This window comes from Mustela nivalis (assembly GCF_964662115.1).
Source record: "Mustela nivalis genome assembly, chromosome: 7".
NCBI classification, from domain to species: Eukaryota; Metazoa; Chordata; class Mammalia; order Carnivora; family Mustelidae; genus Mustela; species Mustela nivalis.
The window spans coordinates 104,404,755-104,427,672 of NC_139026.1; the positions used below are offsets into that span (position 1 = coordinate 104,404,755).

General features: G+C 48.1%; 1 protein-coding gene across 1 annotated transcript in view; it reads left to right on the forward strand.

Annotated features, from left to right (window-relative positions):
* Nucleotides 1-22,918, forward strand: part of VWF (von Willebrand factor) — a 134,382-nt gene that overhangs the window by 2,201 nt on the left and 109,263 nt on the right. Inside the window, exons 3-6 of the mRNA XM_082742730.1 lie at nt 667-831; nt 10,496-10,598; nt 11,150-11,358; nt 17,579-17,703. Of these exons, the coding sequence (XP_082598856.1) occupies nt 667-831; nt 10,496-10,598; nt 11,150-11,358; nt 17,579-17,703 (602 nt within the window). The remainder of the gene's footprint in view (nt 1-666; nt 832-10,495; nt 10,599-11,149; nt 11,359-17,578; nt 17,704-22,918) is intronic.

The window sequence follows — 22,918 nt, forward strand, 5'->3', positions numbered from 1 at the left end:
GTTGGACACACAGGCTAATTTGTTTTAATGTACACTGTTCAAAATATACCAGTAGATTAATGCATAAAGGTGCTCATTACAATCTACTTATATGTTAAAAATTAAAAAATGCTAAGAACCTAATAGTAGGGGCTTATACTCTATACATTCAGATGCAAAATATGGTCACTATAAATCATGTTTTGCAAGTATACACAATGGTATGGTAAATTCTTTATAATACCTGAAGAAATAGACATGTTATAAACAGTTTGTATAGGATGATCACAAATTCGTAAAAAAATCTCTAATTGTATAAATGTTGTGAAATACAACTGAAAGATAAAACTAAAACCTTGACTCTAATTACTGTTGAATGTTGGTTACAGGTGATTTTACCCTGTTTGTATTTTTCTTCTGTATTCTCCAAATTTTCTCTGATAAGCATGCATTACATTTTAAATCAGTGAGGAAACATCATTCAAACAAACAGATATCCTGAAAAGCTGTTCCTCGAGCATTGCTGTGAGTCCTGGGTCATTCTTGAGGGCCAAACGCAACAACCTGAGTCTTGTTTAGGAAGGAATGTGCTTCCCTAATTTTTATCAGGCACAGCTTCATTTCCACGAGGCTGAAGTGCTTTGGGCTGATGGTCCCAGTTTGCTCACCTGCGGTCTCTCCCTCCAGGGACACTTTGCATGAAAGGGACTGTCGGCAGGTCCCCGCTGGCCCGATGCAGCCTCTTTGGAGACGACTTCATCAGCACCTTTGATGAGAGCATGTACAGTTTTGCAGGAGATTGTAGTTACCTCCTGGCTGGAGATTGCCAGAAACACTCCTTCTCGCTTATCGGTGAGTCTGGGGCACTGAAGGGAGGGGTTCAGTTCAGATGCTAGTTAAGCTCAACCTCAGTGCGGGGTGGGGGATTGCGGGGATAGTCTTATGTCGGTGCCTGAATTTTGCAGATTCCTGCCGAAGCGTGGATGGCAATGGCCTTTCCATGACCAAGATCTTCCCTTAGCTATGTCTCTCTCTCTCTTGGGAGCCTGGTGGGGTGGAGAGAGTCTTCCTGCTTTTCCAGTGGTTTTCTGCATTGCTCTGGGTCCAGGCAGCACTCTGGGAGCTCCAAAACGTCAGGAGAAGTGAGCCAGGAGATGCTCTGTAATACCCAGTGCTCCTGGCATACGGAAGGGGCCGTTGCTATGTTCACAGAGGAATTCAGGGTACCTGGCTGATGTTGAGCCCCTCACATGCTCCTGGAGGAGTGCTGGTACTTGGCCCCTGTTAGGTCTGCACCCCACAGCAGCTCTGAGATGTGCATCCGGGTGCAGTCACCCCTGTTTCACACATGAAGAGCCGAGCCCAGGGAGGTGGTATGATCCTGCCAAGGGTTGATGGTTAACAAAAGGTCGAGCTGCATTTAGATCCTGGCTTTGTCAGGATGCAGAACGTTCCTCTGCACTAGAGAGGGAGCTCTCTGGGCCAGGGGTTGGGGGAGGTGGGGGGAGTGGGGTTGGAGGCAGTAATGGGAGCTTGTGGTTTGGCGACCCTAAGAATGAATCAGGTGTGTGCGATGGGTGAGCGAGAACGTTATAAAACTCGCAGAGACGGGGTCCATAGCCTCGGGGAGATGGCATAGCAATGGACAGACCCACACTGTTAAAGCACAGATTTCATGACATTTGGTAAAGATAGTTAGGAAGGCTTTATTCAAGAGGGACCACTGCCATGGGTTGGGGAGGGGTTGCAGTAGAGGAGAGACGTGGGGCTTCACACCAAGTATCATAAGGCCAAGTGGGGATTCACAGCCAAAGAGCTGGGTGGGGATGAGGGGATGGAAAATTACCATGGGGAGCACATCAGGGATAACATCTGGCTAAGCCCACTTGACAGGGTTCTGGTTAAGGCAGGCTGGGTGATAAGACATTGAGGGAGGGGTGTGAGGAGCAGGTCAGATATTGAGGATGGGGGATTTTCGATTAACTGACCCCACAAGATTCTTGCCGAACTGAACTAATCAGACCAAGGACAGAGCCTGAGGTAGGGGCTTACTTGAGAGAAGCCTGATTCAGGTTTGGTCAAGGAGAGATTTGGTCAACACCCAGACCCTTCCCGAGATGCAGGCCCTGGGGCCCTTGGGGCAGTCACTCCACCAGTCTTCCAGGCTGGATGCAGCCCTTGGTGCTCAGTGCAGGGCAAGATGGTCTGGGAGCTGCGTGGGCTGACAGCCGTCCTAACTGGGAGGCTCCTGCCGCCTTCCTGCCCACCCTGCCTCTGCTGGAAAGCCTGTCTCAGTGCGACTTCAGTGGGCTGAGTTTCTCTGGGCCACCACCTTCCCTTCTCCCCTGTGAGCCCCCCCCCTCCCTAAGGGCAAGGACCGTGTCTCTCTCATCTTTGTCCCCTGGTGTGCGGCTCACTGGGGTCTCCGGCAACACTGAAGGTGGGGGTGGGGTGCGGATTCACATAGCACAGTGCTCTGTTGTACCAAAGAGCTGATTTTGTGAAAAGCATGGCCTGTGAGGAGACTTGGGGGAGAGGTTCCAGTTGGGCAGAGAGGACCAAGAGGACGGGCAGGGGGCTGCATGCAGTGGGGACAGCCTGGGCACAGGGAAGAGGCTGAAAGGCATGTATGTTCCCTCAGTGCTGCCTAGTGGTTAGGTCAGTGTGGCCGGCACAGTTGTTCTCGAACAACTACCTCAGGATCGCTGGGAAGGCTGCTTAGAAACAGTTTGCTGGGTTCCATCGTCAGTGTTTCTGGATCTGTGCCTCTGGAGGGGGCCCTGCAAGGCTCATTTCCCAAGTTCCCAGGTGCTGCTGCGGCTGCTGGTTTGGGGATCAAACTTTGAGAAGCATGGAACTGGGGAGTCATAGGTGGTAAGGCTGGTCATGGGGTGAGGCTGACATCCTGAGGGGGGGAGTTTGTGTCCTGATTCAGCAGCACTGAGGAGCTAGTGTAGACGTATTGTGCAGCTGGAAGGATGAAGAGGGAATTGCTACTTAGCCAAAACAGTCCAGGAAGGGAAAAAGGAGGGAGTAGGGGGGTCTTGGCCTCAATAAAAAGGCAGGGGTTGACAAGGACCACAGACATCCCCAGACACCTGGCAAATGGAGGAAGCCATTCTGAACATTGAACTTGGGGACCCCTCTTGCTCCAGAAGCAGCAGCTGTGGAGAGACTTGGGAGAGTAGTTGCAGAGAAAAAGTACCCCTGACCTTCCTTCCCCCGGAGGCTGAAGGCTGAGGACCTCCTCCCTCAGGCAGCCCCAATGTTTATTTTAAGTGGATTTCTCTACCTGAAAAAGCACAGTGCATTGACAGCAACATGGAAGGACCTTGGGGGCGTCCTGCTAAATGAAGTAAGTCCGACAGAGAGGGACAAATACTGGATGATCTCACTTCCACGTGGAGTCTAAAAACAAAAAGAAAAAAAAAAGCCAAAAACAAACCCAAACTCTTAGAAAAGAGATCAGATGTGCGGTATCAGAGGCAGGTGGTAGGGAGAGGGGGTATTGGAGGCAGGTGGTCACAAAGTACAAACTTCCATGTGTACGACAGAGAAGTCCTAAAGATGGGCTGTACGACTCGGTGACTCTAGCTAACACTGCTATAGGGTATGCTTGACAGTTGCTAAGAGAGCAGGGTTAAGGGTTAAGGGTTCTCATCACAAGGCAAAACCCATTTCTCTCTTTTTTGTCTTGCTTCTCAATGAAAAAACCCATAGTGGCCTCTTGTATTTCCATAAGAAACCTAAAAGTTACCAGAGAGAATATCCAAGATTTTTTTTTTTAAATCCAACTTTTTATTTTAAGCTAATTATTGATTCACATGCAGTTGTAAAAAAAAAAAAAAAAAAGAATAAATACTAATCTGTGTACCCCTTTACCCAGTTTCCCTCTATTAGTAACATTGTACAAAACTATCCACAACTATCCCAATTATGAAATTGACATTGAAACCATCCACTGATCTTTCTATGTGTACTCAGTTGTATGCATCTTAAAAAATCATAGTGGGGTTCTATATAGACCTCCTGCCCAAGAACCCCTCCCTAAGATGACCCCGGGGTGTCAGTCGGAATGGATATTTAGGAGTGATGGGAGAAAGATTCTGAAAGAAGAAAGAGTGACACGCTTTCTGCCATGTGGTCTTGGGCTTCAGGGGACGTTCCAGGTTGGGGGACCCTACGGAGACCCAGGGATTACTGTCTTGACTCCCGGCTGTGGACTCCTTACCCTGGAGATGGATTTGAAACATGTGTAAAGAAATCTTGGGGCCAAGCACAGAGTGCATCTTCTGGGCTCAGGGAGGCCAGCATCATGTTGAACAAGTCCCCGTCCCCCACTGACACCCCACTTCAGACCCCTCCCCGCTCAGGGTTGGCCTCGGAGGCAGGCAGGGGACTCAGACTGTCACTGTTGCCTCCTCCAGGAAGCCCCTGACCACACTGGCAATATCCAGCCCTGGGCTCATCCACTTGGGGAGCTGGTTGTTTTCCATGTCCCAGCATGATGTGGCTCTGCCCCCAGCATGAAAGGGAAGTGTAGAAAGAGCCACAATTGTGGTTAGAAAGCGGCGTGCTTGTCTGGGCGCCCCCCTGTTCACGGTGTGTTCTTAGGGAAGTGCGCCGGTGCCCCCGCTGCCCCTTCCTCATCTTTAAGATGGGGACACCCTGAGGATTGAGGGAGAGAAATCACTGACAGGTATGCAGGATTACCCCCATCTTCATGGTTAAAAGCAGCCCCTTAACACAGGGTGTCCACTTGTTGGGCACGAACGTGGTGGGGCCATGGGCTGCGGGGCCCTGGGGGCCGTCTCTGTCAAGGTCAGGGGAGCATTAGTCCCTCCTCCCCAGCCTATCGCTTGGGTTTGTGCCCAAGGGCTGGCCTTTCTGCCCATCCTTTTCAGGCTTTCAAGGGCCAAGGAGAAAGTGCAGGGCTGTGTTAGGCCTTTCTATTTCAAAGCATTTCAGTGGGACACCCCCCCACACACACACTGTACCCTCCACTGGGTTCTTGTTCTTATAACAACTTGTCAGGGAGCAGTTTTCTGACAGGTAATTGGCCTAAAGCAGCGTACTGGTTCATCACACTTTTTTTTTTTTTTTTTTTTTTAAGATTTAATGTATTTCTTTATTTGAGAGAGTGTCCTTGCACGAGTAGGGGGAGGGGCAGACACCCCGCTGAGTGCTGCTTCCTCGGGAGCCCAGACATGGGGTCAGGCATGCTTGGACATGGCAGTTCCAGTTTCCACGTGCATGCCCGTATCCCCTCCCACACACCTCTGCCCCATTGTTCTCCAATGACATCCTGTTTCCTTGCTTCCAAACCACAAATTCCCATTCCTCTCGAGTGCCTGTGGACCTTGTTCATATCCTGGGTAAAGTGTTTATGTCTGAGCGTAAAGGACCACCTGGTGCAAAGGGCAGGGGACCCTGTCCTCAATCCTGGCTCTTGGTCAGGCCGGTCCAGCAGGCTGGAGCTATGGGGCTCCTGGCCCACTGGCACAGCGACGAGGGAGCGAGTCCCCTGGAGTCCAGGAGACCCCTGCTCAGAGAGACTGCTCTTCTTCCGGCAGGCTGAGGGATCCGGTTCCCATGCCTGCCCAGAGAGAGCCGTAGACTGACAACCCACCCTGTACTGAGTCATTTAACCCCGGGTGAGCCTTAGTTTCCATATCAGTAAATGGCGCTATTAGACTGGACCCCCATTCCTCAGGGTTTGGAAGACGATCACCTGCATGAGAATCACAGGAGTGGAGGTGGGTGTCTGTTAGAAATGCATACTAGTGAGTTTCACATTCTAAGGTCCAGGAAAGCACCCCGATCTGACGGATTCCAGTTGCCAGCTTGCTCCCCAGCAGACTTCCCGCTCCAACATGGGGCGGGAGGCCCTTGTTCCCTCACAGAGCCGCCTCGGTCATGGAGTTCAAGAGGCCAGGTGAGAGACAGAGCCATGGGGGAGGACGTCCCTGGTTTGCTCTGGCCCCTTGCAGGGGAGGCCCAGCCCATCTTCTCCCCGTGGCCATAGGAAGTTGGCCCCGCTGTGCGTCTGTGGAGTGTGGGAGTCCCCCCTGGGCTCACTGGCAATTTTTAACGGCTCATCTTCCTCATAGCTGCGCATTGGGATTCTCCCCTGAGTTCTGCAGGGAGGGAAGGAAGCAGGTAAAGATAGGGCTAATTGGGAGTTATGTGAATCCAGAGTGCTGAGTGGTTATGTGAATCCAGAGTGCCGAGATGTCCCGTTAGGCAGCTTTGTGTTTGGAAAGGCGATTTAGCCTTGGAGTCAGAAAACCTGTGGATGGGCTCTGCCTAACGTTAACAGCATAAACCAGTGATTCTCAACCTGGGTGATTGTCTCCCAGGGGACATTTGGCAGTATCTGGAGACATTTTGGATTGTCACAACTTGGGGATGGATACTACTGGCATCGAGGGGGTGGGGGGTCAGGGGTCCTGCTAACTACCCTAGGATACGCTAGAAGGCCCCCACGACAAAGAAGTGTCTGGGGACAGCTGAGTGGTTCAGTGGGTTAAGCGTCTGCCTTTGGCTCAGGTCATGATCCCAGGGTTCTGGGATCGAGCCCCACATGGGGCTTCCCATGCAGCGGGGAGTCTATTTCTCCCTCTCCTTCTACCCCTCTTTGCATTGCTCATGCTCAGTCTCTCTCTCCTCCTCAAATAAATAAAAAGATCTTAAAAAAAAAAAAAAAAAGGAAGGGCTTGATCCCAAATGTCAGTATTGCTGGTGTGGACAAACCATGTTGTAAACTCAGGCATCGTCTTCTCTACCTATGAAGTGGAGTCAGTCTAGATCAGTGTTTTTCAAACCAAGTCATAACGTATGGATTTAAAAGTAATGGGTGTAACCAGCATTTAAAGAAATTATATGGAAGAGAACAGAAAACCTTAGAAGGTGTCAGAGTGCATGGCACATGGGAAGGGTAAGTGACAGGAAGTGTGTGAGTGTGTGTATATAGCCTCATGAAGTCAACTGTGTTTTTACTCTGCTTTTGGGCAAAAACATCTTAAAGCCACCTGTTTAGACCATCCCCAAGATGGTGTTTTTCTTTCTCTCTCTCTCTCTCCCTTTTTAAGATTTTTATTCTTAAGTAAACTCTACACCCAACATGGGGCTTGAACCCACAACTTTGAGATCAAGAGTCATGACTGAGCCAGCCGGGTGCCCCCATAGTTTGTTTTTCTGTACTGAAGTCTTCAGGACACACTTTCAAAAATCTCCTTGCTGCCCCCCACCCCTGCTTTGGGTGTGGAGTGATCTGCTCCTCAGATGTTCAGTGTCAGAAATCCCACAGACTCCTCGAAGTTCAGCCTCACTGAGTGTCCCAATCCCCACTCTCCCTGGGTCCCCGGACAAGTGAAGGCCCTGGGCAGCCAGCTCCACCTCCCCTGACAGGGCACTCACTGCCTCACCACTCTCTCCGCTCAGCAGGTGTTCCCTGCCTTCCCAATGCCTACCAGCCCTCCAGCAACACGCTCCCTGGCAGCCTTGTTCTCCGGAGCCCTTTTGAATCCCCATGAGAGGGCGGGAGATTCTACAGGGAGAGGCACTCAGGGATTCCTGTCCTTTCCAGGAACGAGATGCCTTTGGCTCAGGGGCAACATGCTGGTCGAATTACTCAGTGAGGCAGAGGCAAGACCACCCATCTATCTGCTCTGTGACACTGGGCATGATGGCAAGGAAAGTCGCACAGTTTCTGTGGTCATACAGGACCCAGAGCCCCCGGCTTCTTGGGGTCATCATCCACCCTTTCCCACAGGCATGTGGTGAATGGAGCTGTGACTGGGTGGGCTAACTCCAGAACAGGCCCAGGAAGGGAGCTGCAAAGGCCCAGGGGCACGGAAGGCTCTGGGGAGGGATTGCCAATGGGAGGTGGTCACCAGGCTGTTCCATTTGCTTGTTTTTTCAAGATTTTACTGCAGAAATGTCCAACTATTTAGAAATGTTAAAAGAATAAGACAGCGAGGGGCACCTGGGTGGCTCAGTCGTTATGTGTCTCACTTCCACTGGGGTCATGATCCCCAGGTCCTGGGATCAAGCTCTGTACTGGGCTCCCTGCTCAGCGGAGAGCCTGCCTCTCACTCTCCCACTCCCCCTGCTTGTGTTGCTGGTCTTGCTGTCTCTCTTTCTGTCAAATAAATAAATAATCTTAAAAAAAGAAAATAACACTCATATACCCAGCACTCAGATTCTACCATTAACATTTAACTCTTATTTGTCCAATCACCTATCTCTGCGGTTGTGTTTATTTTTCTTTGCCTAATTTCTTGCTGTCAGAAGGTTTGCTTAACTGTTTATAAAGATTTGCTTGCTGCAATACTGTTCTAAGTGAAAATGCAGAGCAGGCAATCTCCTCAGGCAAACAGGACAAAAACCCCTTTAATGTGGCTAGCATCTCATTTTCCTCCTGACTGTGTCGGTCTGGAGCTCTGCAGACTGTGGTTTGTGGGCTGCGGCTGGTCTGGGGGCTTTTCCTGGGGGCCCCTGAGCTGCTAACAATGGATCATCTAGGAATCTAGTCTTAGAATGGGCCAGTTATTTCCCTGTGACCCCCTCACTGAAATCTCACCGGAAGCGACTGTATTTTCTGGTTGGTGCGTGTGGGTGTGTGTGCGCACGCGCGCCACAGCTCATCGCTGTCCTCCAGCGGCTCCGTCCAGCTCAGGCCTCAGCTGGGAACTCCTCCTCTCTGAGGTCAGTGGCCCAAACCATGGCAGCAGTACCTCATGCTAGCAAACCTTCAGGTCTCCTGCACTTAGTTCCACAGACATTCTTTTTTTTTTTTTTTTAAGGTTTTATTAATTTATTTGAGAGACAGAGAGCAAGAGCAAGAGCAGGAGCAGGTGAGGGAGGTAGTGTAGAGGGAGAAGCAGACTCCCTGCTGAGCAAAGGCCCTACACGGGACTTGATCCAAGGACGCTGGGATCATGACTAGAGCTGAAGGCAGCTGCTTAACCAACTGAGCCACCCAGGCACCTCAGTTCCACACACATTCTTGCCTCTTCTTTTGCTGAGCGGCTGGAGGCCGCACTCTTCTAGGAGAGGGACTGTTTCCTCATTTCCAAGGTTAACTTCTTCGCCTGGGTCCTTTGCCCTATTTCTGTAGGTTCCCTCAGACACTGAACCCCATCTTCGACCCCCTTTTCTCCAGCATCTTCCATCTCTATGTGCACTGCTGCCCTTTCTCATTCCTATTTTCAGCAACTTCCCAGTCTCCAAGGCTGGAGACTCAGCCTCCACGTTGTCCCTTCTGGCTCCTTCACCTCCGTGGCCAGTTGGTAATCTTCGAAGACCGCCAGTTCTCAGGGCCTTGTGGTGGGATTAGTCTCCATGGTGCTGGGGTCAGTGGGGCTCCTGCTTGTTCTCCTGTTCTCAGGTCACTGCCCCCACCCTGTCCTCTGGGTTGACCCCTCACAACGGAACCCTTGTCTCATGTGTTCGCCTAGTCACACATCTCTCGTGGCAGTATCGATCATTTATCGCCTCCTTCCTGAGATTCCCACGAGGAGTGAGGCACTTTGCCAGCAGGAGTTCTAAATGTCTCCCAGAGCATCACATTCAGTAAACTTAGACAGAACTCATGAATCTCTCTCTCTTTTTTTAAGATTATTTATTTATTTGTCAGAGACAGGGAGATCCCAAGCAGGGGGAGCAGCAGAGGGAGGGAGAGAAGCAGACTCCCTGCTGAGCAGGGAGCCTGATGCGGAACTCAATCCCAGGACCTTGGGATCATGAGTTGAGCCAAAGGCAGACAAGAGGCAGCCGAAAGCAAGAGGCAGGGCTGGATGAGAGCTCCATGTTCCGACTCCCACTGAGCTGCCCCAGCATCCCATGAGTCTCCATTTAAAACAAAGAGCCCAGGGATTCTGATTTGGGTTGTCCTAAGAGAACAATTTATATAACTCTATCCTAGGGTATCTGTTACAGATAACTCACAATGTGGCTTTTATTTGCCTCCTTACAGTATAGTCAATTACTTCCTGCTTCTTTTACTTAGATGATAAGCTCCCAGGGACACCTGGTTGGCTCAGTTGGCTAAGTGTCTGCTTCGGCTCAGGTCATGATCCAGGGTCCTGAGATCAAGCCCTTCATCGGGGCTCCTGCTCTGTGGGGAGTCAGCTTCTCCCACTGCCTGCCATTCCCCCTGCTTGTACACTCCCTCTCTCTCTGTCAAATAGATGGGTAAAATCTAAAAAAAAAAAAAAAAAAAAAAAAGATCGTAAGCACCAGAAGGGGTCATGCTTTTATGGTTTTCTTTTGAGAAGAAGAAACTATTGGCGGGCTATATATCCAGAAGGCATTCAATAAATATTTTTAGATGAATAGAAAATGAGTGAGTAAATGGTATTTTGGGGAAGATTTTATTGCCCATTTAAGTCCTTACATGGTGGGGAAAGTTTTCCATGGAGATGAGATTTTCTGATGTACATAAGATGATTAGAAATAAATATCCTAACTTTTTTTGGTAATAATCCATGATACTGACTCTTTTCTCTTTCAGGGGGCTTCCAAAATGGTAAAAGAGTGAGCCTCTCTGTGTATCTCGGAGAATTTTTCGACATCCATTTGTTTGTCAATGGTACTGTGCTGCAGGGGACCCAAAGGTAAGTCTGAAGCCCAGAATGTCTGCAATGTCTGAGTTAAAAAGGACAGGACGCTGGGACGGGTGGCGGGGTTTAGGGTGCTGGTGCCTGGGTGGCTCAGGCAATAAAGTGTCTGCGTTTTGCTCAGGGCATGATCCTGGGGTCCTGGGACTGAGCCCCACATCAGGCTCCCTACTCCGAGGGGAGCCTGCTTCTCCCTCTGCCTACTGCTACCCCTGCTTGTGATCTCTCTTTCTCTCACACTGCACTCCCTCCCAATAAATAAATACAATCTTAAAAAAAAAGAAAAAAGGACCCTGGGGATCTCTCTTGCAACCTCCTTGTTTTTTCAGCTGAGGGAGCTGGGGCCCAGAGAGAGGAAGTAAATGTGCCCAGGGAAAGCAAGAGGCAGGGCTGGGTGAGAGCTCTGTGTTCTGACTCCTGGTCTAGACCCTTAGTGACTTTGCACCAAGGTCCCAACACTGGACCAAGGAGTTGGGGTTGAAAGGTGGGAGAGACACCCAGGAAACACACAAGACTCACACTTCCCAAACTCATCCCTGTCCCTCCAGCATCTCCATGCCCTATGCCTCCAACGGGCTGTACCTGGAGACCGAGGCTGGCTACTACAAGCTGTCCAGTGAGGCCTATGGCTTTGTGGCCAAAATTGATGGCAGTGGCAACTTTCAAGTCCTCTTATCAGACAGATACTTCAACAAGACCTGTGGGCTCTGTGGCGACTTTAACATCTTTGCTGAGGATGACTTCAGGACGCAGGAAGGTAAGTGTCTCACGGATACCATTTCCCTGGAGTTGTGGTATTGTTTGTCATTTCCCTGCTTACAAAACCTTCATTAACACCCCTCCCCAGGCATATCATGTTTATTCTGCCCACCTTAGCTCTGAGCGTTCCACCCCACTGCCTAGACCTGCCCCCAAACCACATCTTGGAGGTTGGTTGGTTCATCTTGGCTTGGTTTAACTTGGATTTGCCCGCTTGGTTCATCTTGGCTTGGTTCAACTTGGATTTGCCCGCAGAAGCTTATACAGGGTAGGTGGTTGGTAGTTGCTGAATGGTTTCAACAGATCCTCCCAAATGAGTACAATAGGACTTCATGGAGGAGGTCTATAAAGGCAGGTCCGTAGTCCAAGAAGGCCAGTCTATGTGTGTGTTCATGAGCAATAGAATATGGACAATGTGGAAACCACTACTTATCTTTAACTGTCTTTTGATAACTTCAATTATGTGAGCATTTAATCAGTGATGCTTCCTTACAGAAGCTAAACGTTTGTACATAAGTTCTTCTTCTTCCTTATGGCCCAACTACCCTCTGATTAAAGGGTGAGCGGTAAGCATCTAGAGAAACAATTGACTGTTCCTTTCATTTCACTGTATATGTTGGAAAATAGTAAGATCATTTGTTTTCATCTTCTCCAGCATTGATTACTCAAAATTTGTATCATTCGATATGTATGCTTTTAAGGCTATACATTTTCCTCTAAATGTCATCTTAGCTACACCAATTATGGTATTTTCATTTTCACTTAGTTCTATGGATTTTCTAATTGCCATTGAATTCTTTCTTAACCTGTAGAGCATGTTCAAAATTTCCAGATGTTTAGGATTTCTAAAGTTATCTTTTGTAACTAAATTGATTTCTAATTTAGAAATTTGGGAGATTTGTTTGTAACCTCCTAGATGATCCTTTTATGTTCCAAAAGAATGTGTTCTTTGATTGGTGCAGGATTATGTATATACTTGTTGAATTAAGTTTGTTAATTATGTTATGCAAATATTCTACATATTTACTACTTTATGTCTTCTTCAACTACTAAGGGAAGTTGAAGAAGACATAAAGTAGTAAATATGTAGAATTGCTTATCTACAGCTAAGAAAGCTGTATTAAATTTTTCTGCAGTGGTGGTGAACTTGTCAATCACTTTGTGTAATTCTATCAAGTTTCCTCTATATATTTTGAAACTTTGCAATTAGATTTTAGAAATATTGAATCTTTCTAGTGAACTGTTCCTTTTATGTAATGACTTGCCATTTTAAAATAATGCCTTATGCCTTAAAATCTGACATTAATATATAAGTACCTCACTTTTTTTTTAGGTATTTGCTTGACATATTTTTTCATACTCAACTGGTCTGTGTAGTTTTGTTTCAGATGTATTACATGAAAGAAGCACATAATTGGGTTTTATTATTTTTTAAAAAATTTTATTTATTTATTGGACAGACAGAGATCACAAGTAGGCAGAGAGGCAGAGAGAGAGAGGGAAGCAGGCTCCCTGCTGAGCAAAGAGCCCGATGTGGGGCTCGATCCCAGAACAACGGGATCATGACCTGAGCCAAAGGCAGAGGCTTTAACCCACTGAGCCACCCAGGTGCCCCTATTATTATTATTTTTAAAGGTCAGATTTATCAAGGTATAAGTCATATACAGTAAAGGCCACTCTTCCAGGTCTAAGAGCTTTCAGGAAAGTGGAGAACCATGGAACCACCACAAACTAAGGAACAGCGTCCTCCCTCCAGAATTCTTGTGCTCCTTTGTAGGTGAACTCTCCCTGAGCCCCTAGCCCTGATAGCCACTGCCCTTTTTTCAAATCCAATAGTTTTGATTTTTCCAAAGTTCATGTAACTGTGACCATTCTAGGAGTACTTCGCCTTCCATGTCTGGCTTCTTTCACTTAACATCATCCCTTAGAGATCCATCTGTGTGGTTGGATGTATCAGGAGACTGTTCCTGTCAGTTGTTGAAGGGTACTGCTACAGTGCATTTATCCATGCACCAGGGAAGTGTCTAGTCTTAGGCAATTATGGATAAAGCTGCTATAAACAGTCATGCAGGGGCCTGTGTAGATCAGTCGGTTAGGCAACTGACCCTTGATTTCAGTTCAGGTTATGATTTTGGGGTCATGAGATCAAGTTCTGTGCTGGTGTGGGGCCTGCTTAAGATTCTCTCTCTCAGGGGCGCCTGGGTGGCTCAGTGGATTAAGCCGCTGCCTTCGGCTCGGGTCATGATCTCAGGGTCCTGGGATCGGGTCCCGCATCGAGCTCTCTGCTCAGCAGGGAGCTTGCTTCCCTCTCTCTCTCTCTCTCTCTGGCTGCCTCTCTGTCTACTTGTGATTTCTCTCTGTCAAATAAATAAATCTTTAAAAAAAAAAAAAAAGATTCTCTCTCTCATTTGTCCTCCGCTTCCCCTCCCCCAAATTCATGTATAAGGTTTTTTCCTCCATTTTAAAAATTGTGGTAAACAGGGGCACCTGCGTGGCTCAGTGGGTTAAAGCCTCTGCCTTCAGCTTGGGTCATGATCCCAGGGTCCTGGGATTGAGCCCTGAATCGGGCTCTCTGCTCAGCAGGGACCCTGCTTCCCTGTGTCTCTCTGTCTTCCTTCCTCTCTGCCTACTTATGATCTCTGTCTGTCAAATAAATAAATAAAATCTTTAAAAAAAATTGTGGTAAACACACATAAAATGATACTGACTGTCCTACTCATTTTTCAGTACACACTTCAATGGCATTAGGTACATTCACACTTTGATGCAATCAATCACAGGGTCTGTCTCCAGAACTCTTTTTCTCTTGCAAAACTGAAACTCTATACCCATTAAGTAATAACTTCCCATTCGGTCCTCCTCTTTCCCAACCCTGGCCACCACTATTCTACTTTCTGTCTCTGTGATTCTTACTACTCCAAGTACCTCATGTAAATGGAGTCATACAGTATTTGTCTTTTTGTGACTGGCTTATTTCGCTTAGCATAATGGCTTTACTATTAATCTGTGTTGAAGCATATATCAGAATTTCCTTTTTTTTTTGTATTTAAATCATTTATTTGAACACAGGCATTGTTTTAAATTTGTACCTTGTGGGTTTTTGTTGGTTTTTTTTTAAAGATTTTATTTATTTGACAGAGAGAGATATAGTGAGTGAGGAAACACAAGCAGGGGGAGTAGGAGAAGGAGAGGCAGGCTTTCTGCTGAGCAGGGAGCTCAACATGGGGCTTGATCCCAAGACCCTGGGATCATGCCCTGAGCCAAAGGCAGGCACTTAACTGACTGAGCCACCCAGGCATCCCTCATTCTTGTTATTTTAATGTAACCTAAACTCTCCTGTCTTCTTACTAGGAAGTTTTATATCCTCTTTTCGTTTATTTTATTTTCAGTTGTGGTGCTGGTGTATTTGGATTTCCATTAACCATCTTATTTTATGCTTTCTACTATTGCTGCTTTTTAAAATGTTACTTCTCTCCTCACTACTTCACTGACCCTTGTACCTTTTTTGAATATCACCAAATCTGGTGTTATTATTATAGCTTGACACAATCAGTGCTTCTTTAGATGTCCCTTCATGTTTAACAGATTCTTTGCTCATAATTTCCTCTTGTATCTTATTCTTTTTTTCTAGGTTCAATTTCACTTTTTTAAACAATATCCCTCAGTTCTTCCTTCATTCAGGGTCTGATAGTGATAATAGCGATAACTGGAACAAACACCCCCTCATTCTTACACGATACTTTAGCTAGGTATAAAAATCTAGGACATTTCTCATAGTACTTTAGAAGATGCCACTCCATTGTTGTTCCGGAGAAGTAGATTGTCAGTCCAACTGTTATTTCATTGCAGATAATATCTTTTATCTTTGTACACAAGTCATCTGAAATTCTGAAATTTCACTATGTTATCTAGATGTGTGTTTTATTTTTATTATCTTTTTAAAAATAGATCTTATGTATTTGAGAGAAAGGAGAGAGAGAGAGAGCACATGTTGGGAGGAGTGAAGTTAAAGGGAAAAGCAGGCTCCCTGCTGAGCAATGAGCCCAGTGTGGGACTCGATCCCAGGACTTTGGAATCATGATCTGAGCCAAAGGCAGATGCTTAACCAACTGAGCTACCCAGGTGCCCCAGTCTTATTTTTATTATCTTGCTTGAGGCTGTGATTCCTGAACCTGAGGACTCCTATCTTCCATCAGATTTAGAAAATTTTCAGTCATTTTCTCTCTGTCTGTTAGACATATATCAGATATTTTTATTCCACCCTTTTTTTTTTTTTAAACCTTACTTTCATTTTTCTATCTCTCTATTCCTCTTTGCTGCTTTTTGGGTGGTGCACTCATGCTGGCTGGTGAGAACCGTTTGCATGTGTCTTTACCAGGTCTGCATTCAATACTTCCAGATTGGTAGTTAGAAACTGGCCATGGTGGGAGTATCTGCTGCATGGAAATCAGCAAATCCTAAAAATCAGGACTTTGCATTTCCCCGGACAGCTGGCTTATCAGCCCATCACTACTTAGATGTATCTTCTGGTTCACTAGTTCCCTCAACTTGAATTTCCAAATGATTTTTTTAACCCACCAATTGGGTTTTCTTTCTATTTCATGACTACATTTGTAGCTTTAGAAGGTAAATTTGGTCCTTCTTCAACTCTCTTGTTTTTTTCTTATTGTCTTGTCTCCTTGTATGAGGTTTCAATTTCTTCTTTATAGTAATAATTTTAAGCATGTTTGCTTTAAAACCTCCATACGAAGATGGTATAACCTGAAGTTTTTGGAGCTCTCATGGTATATTGGAAAGTGGACAAGCCTCTGTGTCATGGTGACAAAGAACCCAGAAGGCACTTGTCATAATGCCTGGCACAAAATAGAAACTCCATAAATTTAAATTCCCTTGGGCTTTTCCCATGGCTTAAAACAACAGAAGTTTATTCTCTCCCAAGTTCAGGAGGTCCAGCATCTAAAATCAAGGTGTTGATAGGGCTGCACCCCTCCAGAGGCCCTATTGGAGAACCTGTTCCTTGCCTCTCCCAACTACCAAAAGCAATCCTTAACATGTGACTACATCACGTCTCTGTGTCTCTGTCTCTCCTCCTGCTGCCTCCCTCTGATAAGGATACGTGTCATTGGATCTAAGGCCCACTTAGATAATCCAAGATAAGCTTTTCCTCTTAAGATCCTTAAAAACTTAACCACATCTTTTTGCCCTATAAGAGAATACTCATAGGTTCCAGGAATTAGGAAGTGAATCTTTGAAGGGTGCCATTTTCCCTGCTGATGACATGCCAGATGCCATGGTCCTGCTTTCCCTTCCCCAAGGATAGTTTATTTTCTATTCTCGAGTACATTATTTGACCTTGAAACATACTTCAGTCTTCCAGACCTGGTTATGCAAAAGGACTGGTTGCCTCAATGCTCCATTAGTCCCTTGGCAGTGGAGACTCAGAAGGGGTATTAGGACTCTCCTTTGCCATGGAAGCCTGTAGACCCTGTCTGTTGTGGGAGATGATGGAGGCACAATCAGTATAAGACTAAGACCCCAATTCTGTGAGAGCCCGGGGGATGCAGTGACTGGGGGCTCAGGTTCCATGTCACTTTCTTACCTTCAATCTGCAAAAACATTTTGAGTGTCTACAAAGCGCCAGATAAGAATTCAGAGATAAGAGACACAGCATGTACCCTGAATTAGGGAGCTCATGGTTGAATGGAGTATGAATATTAAAAAAGGGAATATTAACACAGAGGGCGATGAGAGTTTTGATGGAAGGATGGCAGGGGTGCTGAGGGAACACAGACTGGGGCAGGGGGCTGGGAACAGAACTACTTCAGAGTGCTTCCTGGAGGAAGTGGCATTGGAGCTACATCTCAAAGAATGAGTGGAGGCAGCCAAGGTACTAGGGGGTGGAGAACATTCTGCACAGAGGGGAAAGGTAGGCAAGGGACGGGGAGACAGCGTGGATGCGCACGCTCCTCATCGTCTTTCACGCTGCCCTCCTCACTGTGCGCATCCAGCCAGCCACCCCTCTCCACACACGGGCTGAGCTCTGAGCCCTATGCCCTGTGGTAACCTGCTGAATGCTGCACAAAAGGTACTCCCCACCTCAGGGGCCTATGTACCAACCCAATGGAAGGTTGTTTCAGGTGACGACAAACCCAGAGTTTTCACTTAGTAGTCCTGGCTCAGGCTTAATTGTGACTTTGTTCCTGAAACCTTCTCCACAGGGACCTTGACCTCGGACCCCTACGACTTTGCCAACTCCTGGGCCCTGAGCAGCGGGGAACAACGGTGCAAACGGGTGTCCCCTCCTGGCAGCCCATGCAATGTCTCCTCTGAGGAAATGCAGCAGGTGGGTACACCCCAGCGGGGGCGGTCTGAATGGAGTGGGTCTTCTGGGATTAAGAGGCAGAAAGTCCTCTGGTCTTAGGTCTTCCACTGAGGCACAGAGTGGGCCTACCTCTGTGGTTCCCTCTTGCTCTTCAAAGAAGGGTTCCCACGGACCTCTTTTTTCCTGAAAACCAACTGTGGCCAGAGTTGGTTAGCTCGAATCTAACACTGTTCTGGGCCTGCACCTCTGAAAATGGGTTTAAGGAGTTGGTAGAGTGAACAACCAGACTTTTCTGCTTTACATTCTAATGCCCTCTCTTGTCCCCAAATATCTCCATCATCTCCTGCTGCCCATCTGAAATTCTGCAACGGGGAAACAATTCCTTTTTAGGTGTTCAACGAGTGGTTTTTAGAAAGTACGAATAGGAGGGCAAGGCCCCAAGGCCTTACCAGCATAAGAGCTGGCAGGGGGGTACTTTATATTCAGGGAAGCTGAGCAGAGAGGAGGGAGGTGAGTCTGAGGTGTCCAACCTGTATGTGATAATATTTTCCTGAGGCTGTGGTGGCAAATTAGTCACAAAATCAGTGGCTTACAGCAACAGAAGCATATTCTCTCATAGTTCTAGGGGCCAGAAATCTGAATTTAAGGCCAAGATCAATGTGTCAGGAGGGCCACTCTCTCTAGGGAGGCTCTAGGGGAAAATCTTTCCTTTTCCATGTTCTGGTGGCTGTGGCATTCCATGGCTTGTGGCCACATTAGTCCAGCAGTACCTCTGTAGTCACAAGGCCTTAAGCATCTGTGTGTGCCTCTGTCCTGAGACTCGGGACAGATGGTGGCACCTCCCATCCCTTTCCCCACAGCCCCTGTTTCTAACCATATGGCAGCTTCTTCCCCTTCAGAGTTGTCCCTTATGACCCCACTACCAGACCCTCCCCCTTGGAGAGGAGGGGGTCTGGTGGGAGAGAGTGGCAGGACGGTACTATGCCTCTACCTTCTGCAGGGGTGGCCTTGTGCCATGGTGGGTGGGGTGTTAAGAGGGTGATGTTTCGTGCGTAGGGGGCAGACCTCCCTTGAGGGATGACCCCTCTCTCCCCATGGGGTCCGGCTGCTGAGGCTGAGAGAGGAGAAGCAGCATGGCTCTGGGTAAAGCTGGGCCCTTGTCAGCACATGGATGGCCCTACTGAGGCTGTGTGCACACACTCACTGTCTGGGGGACAAGATTTCTTGGGGATGGCGTGAATCAGGTCTCCTGGGCAGAGAGTGACTGGAGACCTTCTCAGAAGCAGCATCTGTAAGGGAGTGAAAAAGGCAGCGCTGGGCAGTGGGGAGGGCGAATCGCCATGAACTCACAAGGCAGATCCTTCAGGGAGCTCTGAAACCTGGGGGGGGGGGGTGATGCCCACCACTAGGCAAGCCTGAACTGACCACTTGGTCATCGGATATAGGCTTCCTTTGGGGCAGGGAGGCGGGACAGCTCTCTTGGACTGAGGGCAATGCCTACAGCAACTCAGCTGTGAGCCCTTAGCCGCCAGCACTGTTAGCCGTGAGGGGATGAGTCCTGGGCTTTGAAGGGCATTCACACTGCCCTGGACATCCCCTGTAGAGAGCCATCCCCCAGCCCCCACCCAGGGAGCAACCACCCTGCTCCTGCCCCCAGCAAGAGGGCGGCCCCTGGCACACAGCCTTGACAGGCCTCCAGGGCCATGGTGGGCCTCCACAGTTCTCCAGAGCAATGAGGAAAGCAAAGCCTTGGGAGGCTAGGTACCTGACCAGCATCAGCCGCTGACAGGCTACAGAGTCAGAGTTCCCTGTCTCTGGCTCCCTGGTGTCTGCAGCTCTGGCCTCATTATCTCTGCCTCTGGTCCTTGAGTTTTCCCTGAGGAGATGGCTTCCAGGATTCTTAGGGTTCCTTTCAGCTCTAGAACACTGTATGTTTCACTGGATTGGGCTAGAGAGACAGTTTCCAATAAGTCTCAATAAATGTTCAGTGGGTGGTGTTATATGTCTGCAGATTGGGCCTACCTCCACGGTATCGATGTCCCATCTGCAGCTTGCAGAAGTCTGATTTACCCAGCTCTGCCCAGAAGTAGAGAAACTCCAGCCTCTCCTGCTCCAGAAGTAAAAGAAACACACACACACACACACACACACACACACACTCCCCTGCCTTATTGAGCACAAGAGACTTTCATTGCTAGCTGGTAACTCAGGTAGTGAGCCTTTTCCATTTTTGTGGAACAATCTGATCTTTGGAACCAAGGACTTTGTCAGGCACAGGAAAATATTCTAGCTTGATATTTAGTCCAGCTGCCGAGATTGTAAACACAATTTCCAATTTCTAAACAAGCATGATCCGAATGCCTCTTTTTCTTGGGTTTCCAAGGTTTCAGCGGTGCTAGGTTTCCAGCTTGTCCATAAACATCTGTGTCGCCTGTCCTGGCAACCGACTAAGGTCGACCAAGTTCTAACACCCGGGAGGAGGGTGCTGTTGTGTCGAAGAGGGTAGTTTACTCTTCTTTCCAGGAAAACTTTTGAAATATCTGGTGATTGCCCTTGGTAGACCCTCAATTTTTTTTTTCTCCTCCATGGGCCTCTGCATGATGCTAAGGATATGGGTTTGGGGTCAGGCCACTTCCTGGCTTTGTAACTCTGAGGAAGACCCTTGCCTTGTCCAAGCCTCAGTTTCTGCATGCATAAAATGGGCATAGGAAGAGCAGCTGCTACAGAGGGTCACTGTAAGAATAAGAGAAAGAATCTGTGTGGAGTGTTTAGGGCAGTGGAGTTCAACTGTAGGCACTGTTCTTGTTATTATTAATTACTGTTATTTCTTGACTCCCAGCATCTTCCTGCTGTCTGGGCTCTCGGTGGCAGGGGCTCTACCGCGAGTGTGGAAAGAGGCCAAGCACACATAGTGCTTTACGCCTAAGATCCAAAATTCATTCCTTTCTCTTCACCTCCCCTCTTCCTAATTATAACCCAGTTCCTTCTGGGGAAGCTGAGCAGAGACTGAGGTTAGAAGGAGAGAAGGTGTCTAAACACATCCACGCTGAGGGGCGGGTATGTGACCGAAGCCAGATTTTCTTCTAGAGCTGCTTGGCAACCCGAGTTAATTTCAGATGGAGGGCCCTCCAGGAATCAGGTGCGCTGAGGGGCAGGAAGGGAGATTTTGGTCATTTCTGTCTTTATTTCCTAGCTTCCTGTTTTGTGGCTGGCAGGCGCTTCCCCCTCTCCTGCCCTTCATATTTACTCTAGGCAGCGGTGGGATTAGGCAGGGGGTGCCTCCGTGGTGAGGTGGGGTTGTGGGTCACCTAAGTACCTTTAATGCTGAATCCGCTTCTCCAGAGCATGGGCTTTGTCTCACTGCACTTTGCAAACACAGGCCAGTGCCAAGAAGCGCTGGACAAATATTCCCTCACCCTTGGGATAGAAAGGGATACTCTCACCTATCCCTAAGAGGTGGGAGGTGAAGACAGGATTTTCATATGGAGAACCTGATCCTAGGCCACTCTGTCTGCTGGAGACAAAGGGGGGCGGGGGGGAGGGAGGACGAATCCATGAGAAGCCTTGTTTGTCTCCGGGGTTGCCTTTTGGAGGCTCCAGCTGCAGGCTTGCTACTCACTTTGTCTCCTGGGTGTGTTGAAGTCCTCACTAACCAGTGTCCTGGGAGCAGCCTGAGAAACTGGTTTCCAAGTTCTTAGGGCTGGGCTGAGCCCCCCAGACACGCCACACCTCCCCAGGCGCAGGCTTCTTTAAGCTCAGAGGTAGTATCAGGTTGTTTACCTGCGAAGACTGAGCTGGCTTGGTCTCCGCCAATCAGGTTGTGTTCACCCAAGACCGGGCGCCCTCATTGGCTTGGAAACGCAACGACTCATCTCCTGGGAGGTGATTACTGCGGGCTCTGGAATTGTTCTCCATCTGCTTGGTCCCCTGGGCCACCGGGTTCAAAAGTCAGGTCTGGTAAATGGGCATCACTTACAAGAGCTTGCCATTGTGGCTCTAAGGACCATTTGCTGTGGCAGAGTGTTCTGTGGGGAAGGCTACCTTGACCTAAGAACTTTTCTTGAGAGCCGCCAGAATCTATTCTCCCACTTCTCTGGTGCTCTCCTTTCCATGCTGGTAGCCAGGAGTCAGCTTATTCTGAGCCAGGTCATATTACTTATACCTAGGGGATGAATGTTTCCTTGTTATGCCAACAACCCCCCCCCCCTCCAGTCTCCCTGCTGGGACTGAAGAATGCCTTGTTTGACTGCATGCAAATTTCCAGGTTTTTTTCAGCCTTTGAAACAGAGGGTAGGGCTGCTGGAGTCTGGAGCTCAGGGTTCAGACCTAGTAATAAAAAGCCCCAAGCTCTAAATGCTCAGATAATTGATGTTAATTTGCAGGTAACTCTACTACATAATGAACATTTTAGAAAGAGTCTTGGGTTGCCCCCCTTTCCCCCCTTTTTTTAAAAATTCACATTCTGTTAGTCTGGGTACTGTCAGCAAGGGCTGAACCTTATGAAAGGATCCTTTCTTTGTCCTCAGTCCTCACAACGACAGCTAGTCCACCCAATATTCTTACTAACTAGACAAAGAGGCCCCTTCCTCAAGGCACTTCACCGCTCCCTGATGGGAAATTGCCATAATAAGCATTAGAAATGTGCATAGAATGTACGTGTACTTGTGTGGTATCTATGGTGTGAAAGATAAGGCCTCAGCATGTTGCCACCATGCACTGGACACCCTGCAGAACTCTACTCGATGGCTGTGATTTTGACCTTGCTTCCACTGGAAAACACAGTTGCTGTAGCCATCCTCCTCCCTAGGATCACCTCCCCCAAACTGGGAAGACCATCTCTTGCTTTTGCTGCTGCTACCTGAATGTAAGGATGCTTTCAGGCCCTAAGAGTTCTCTCTGTATACCTCCCCAGAGTTGGTCCTCAAGATGACCAGTCTTTCTTGGAAGACTGAGTATACCATATATTGCTTGGCCCTCCAGGGGTCAGTTGTCCTGCAGAAGCAGCAGCAGCAAAATTAGGCAGGTGTCTGGAGCAGAAGAAATTTTTTTCATCGATGTTAGGAATCTTAATTCAGAATGGCAGTGAGCCCGTGTGCGTGTGGTGGGTTGGAGGTGACCTTGACCAGTGTGCCTTTGGGGTCTAGTTTTATAACAGCAATCAGGGGCTGCCACAGGGTTCCCCTAGTCAAGCAGTATTTATTTGACAAACCCTTGAGGAGGGTCAGATAAGGTCCTA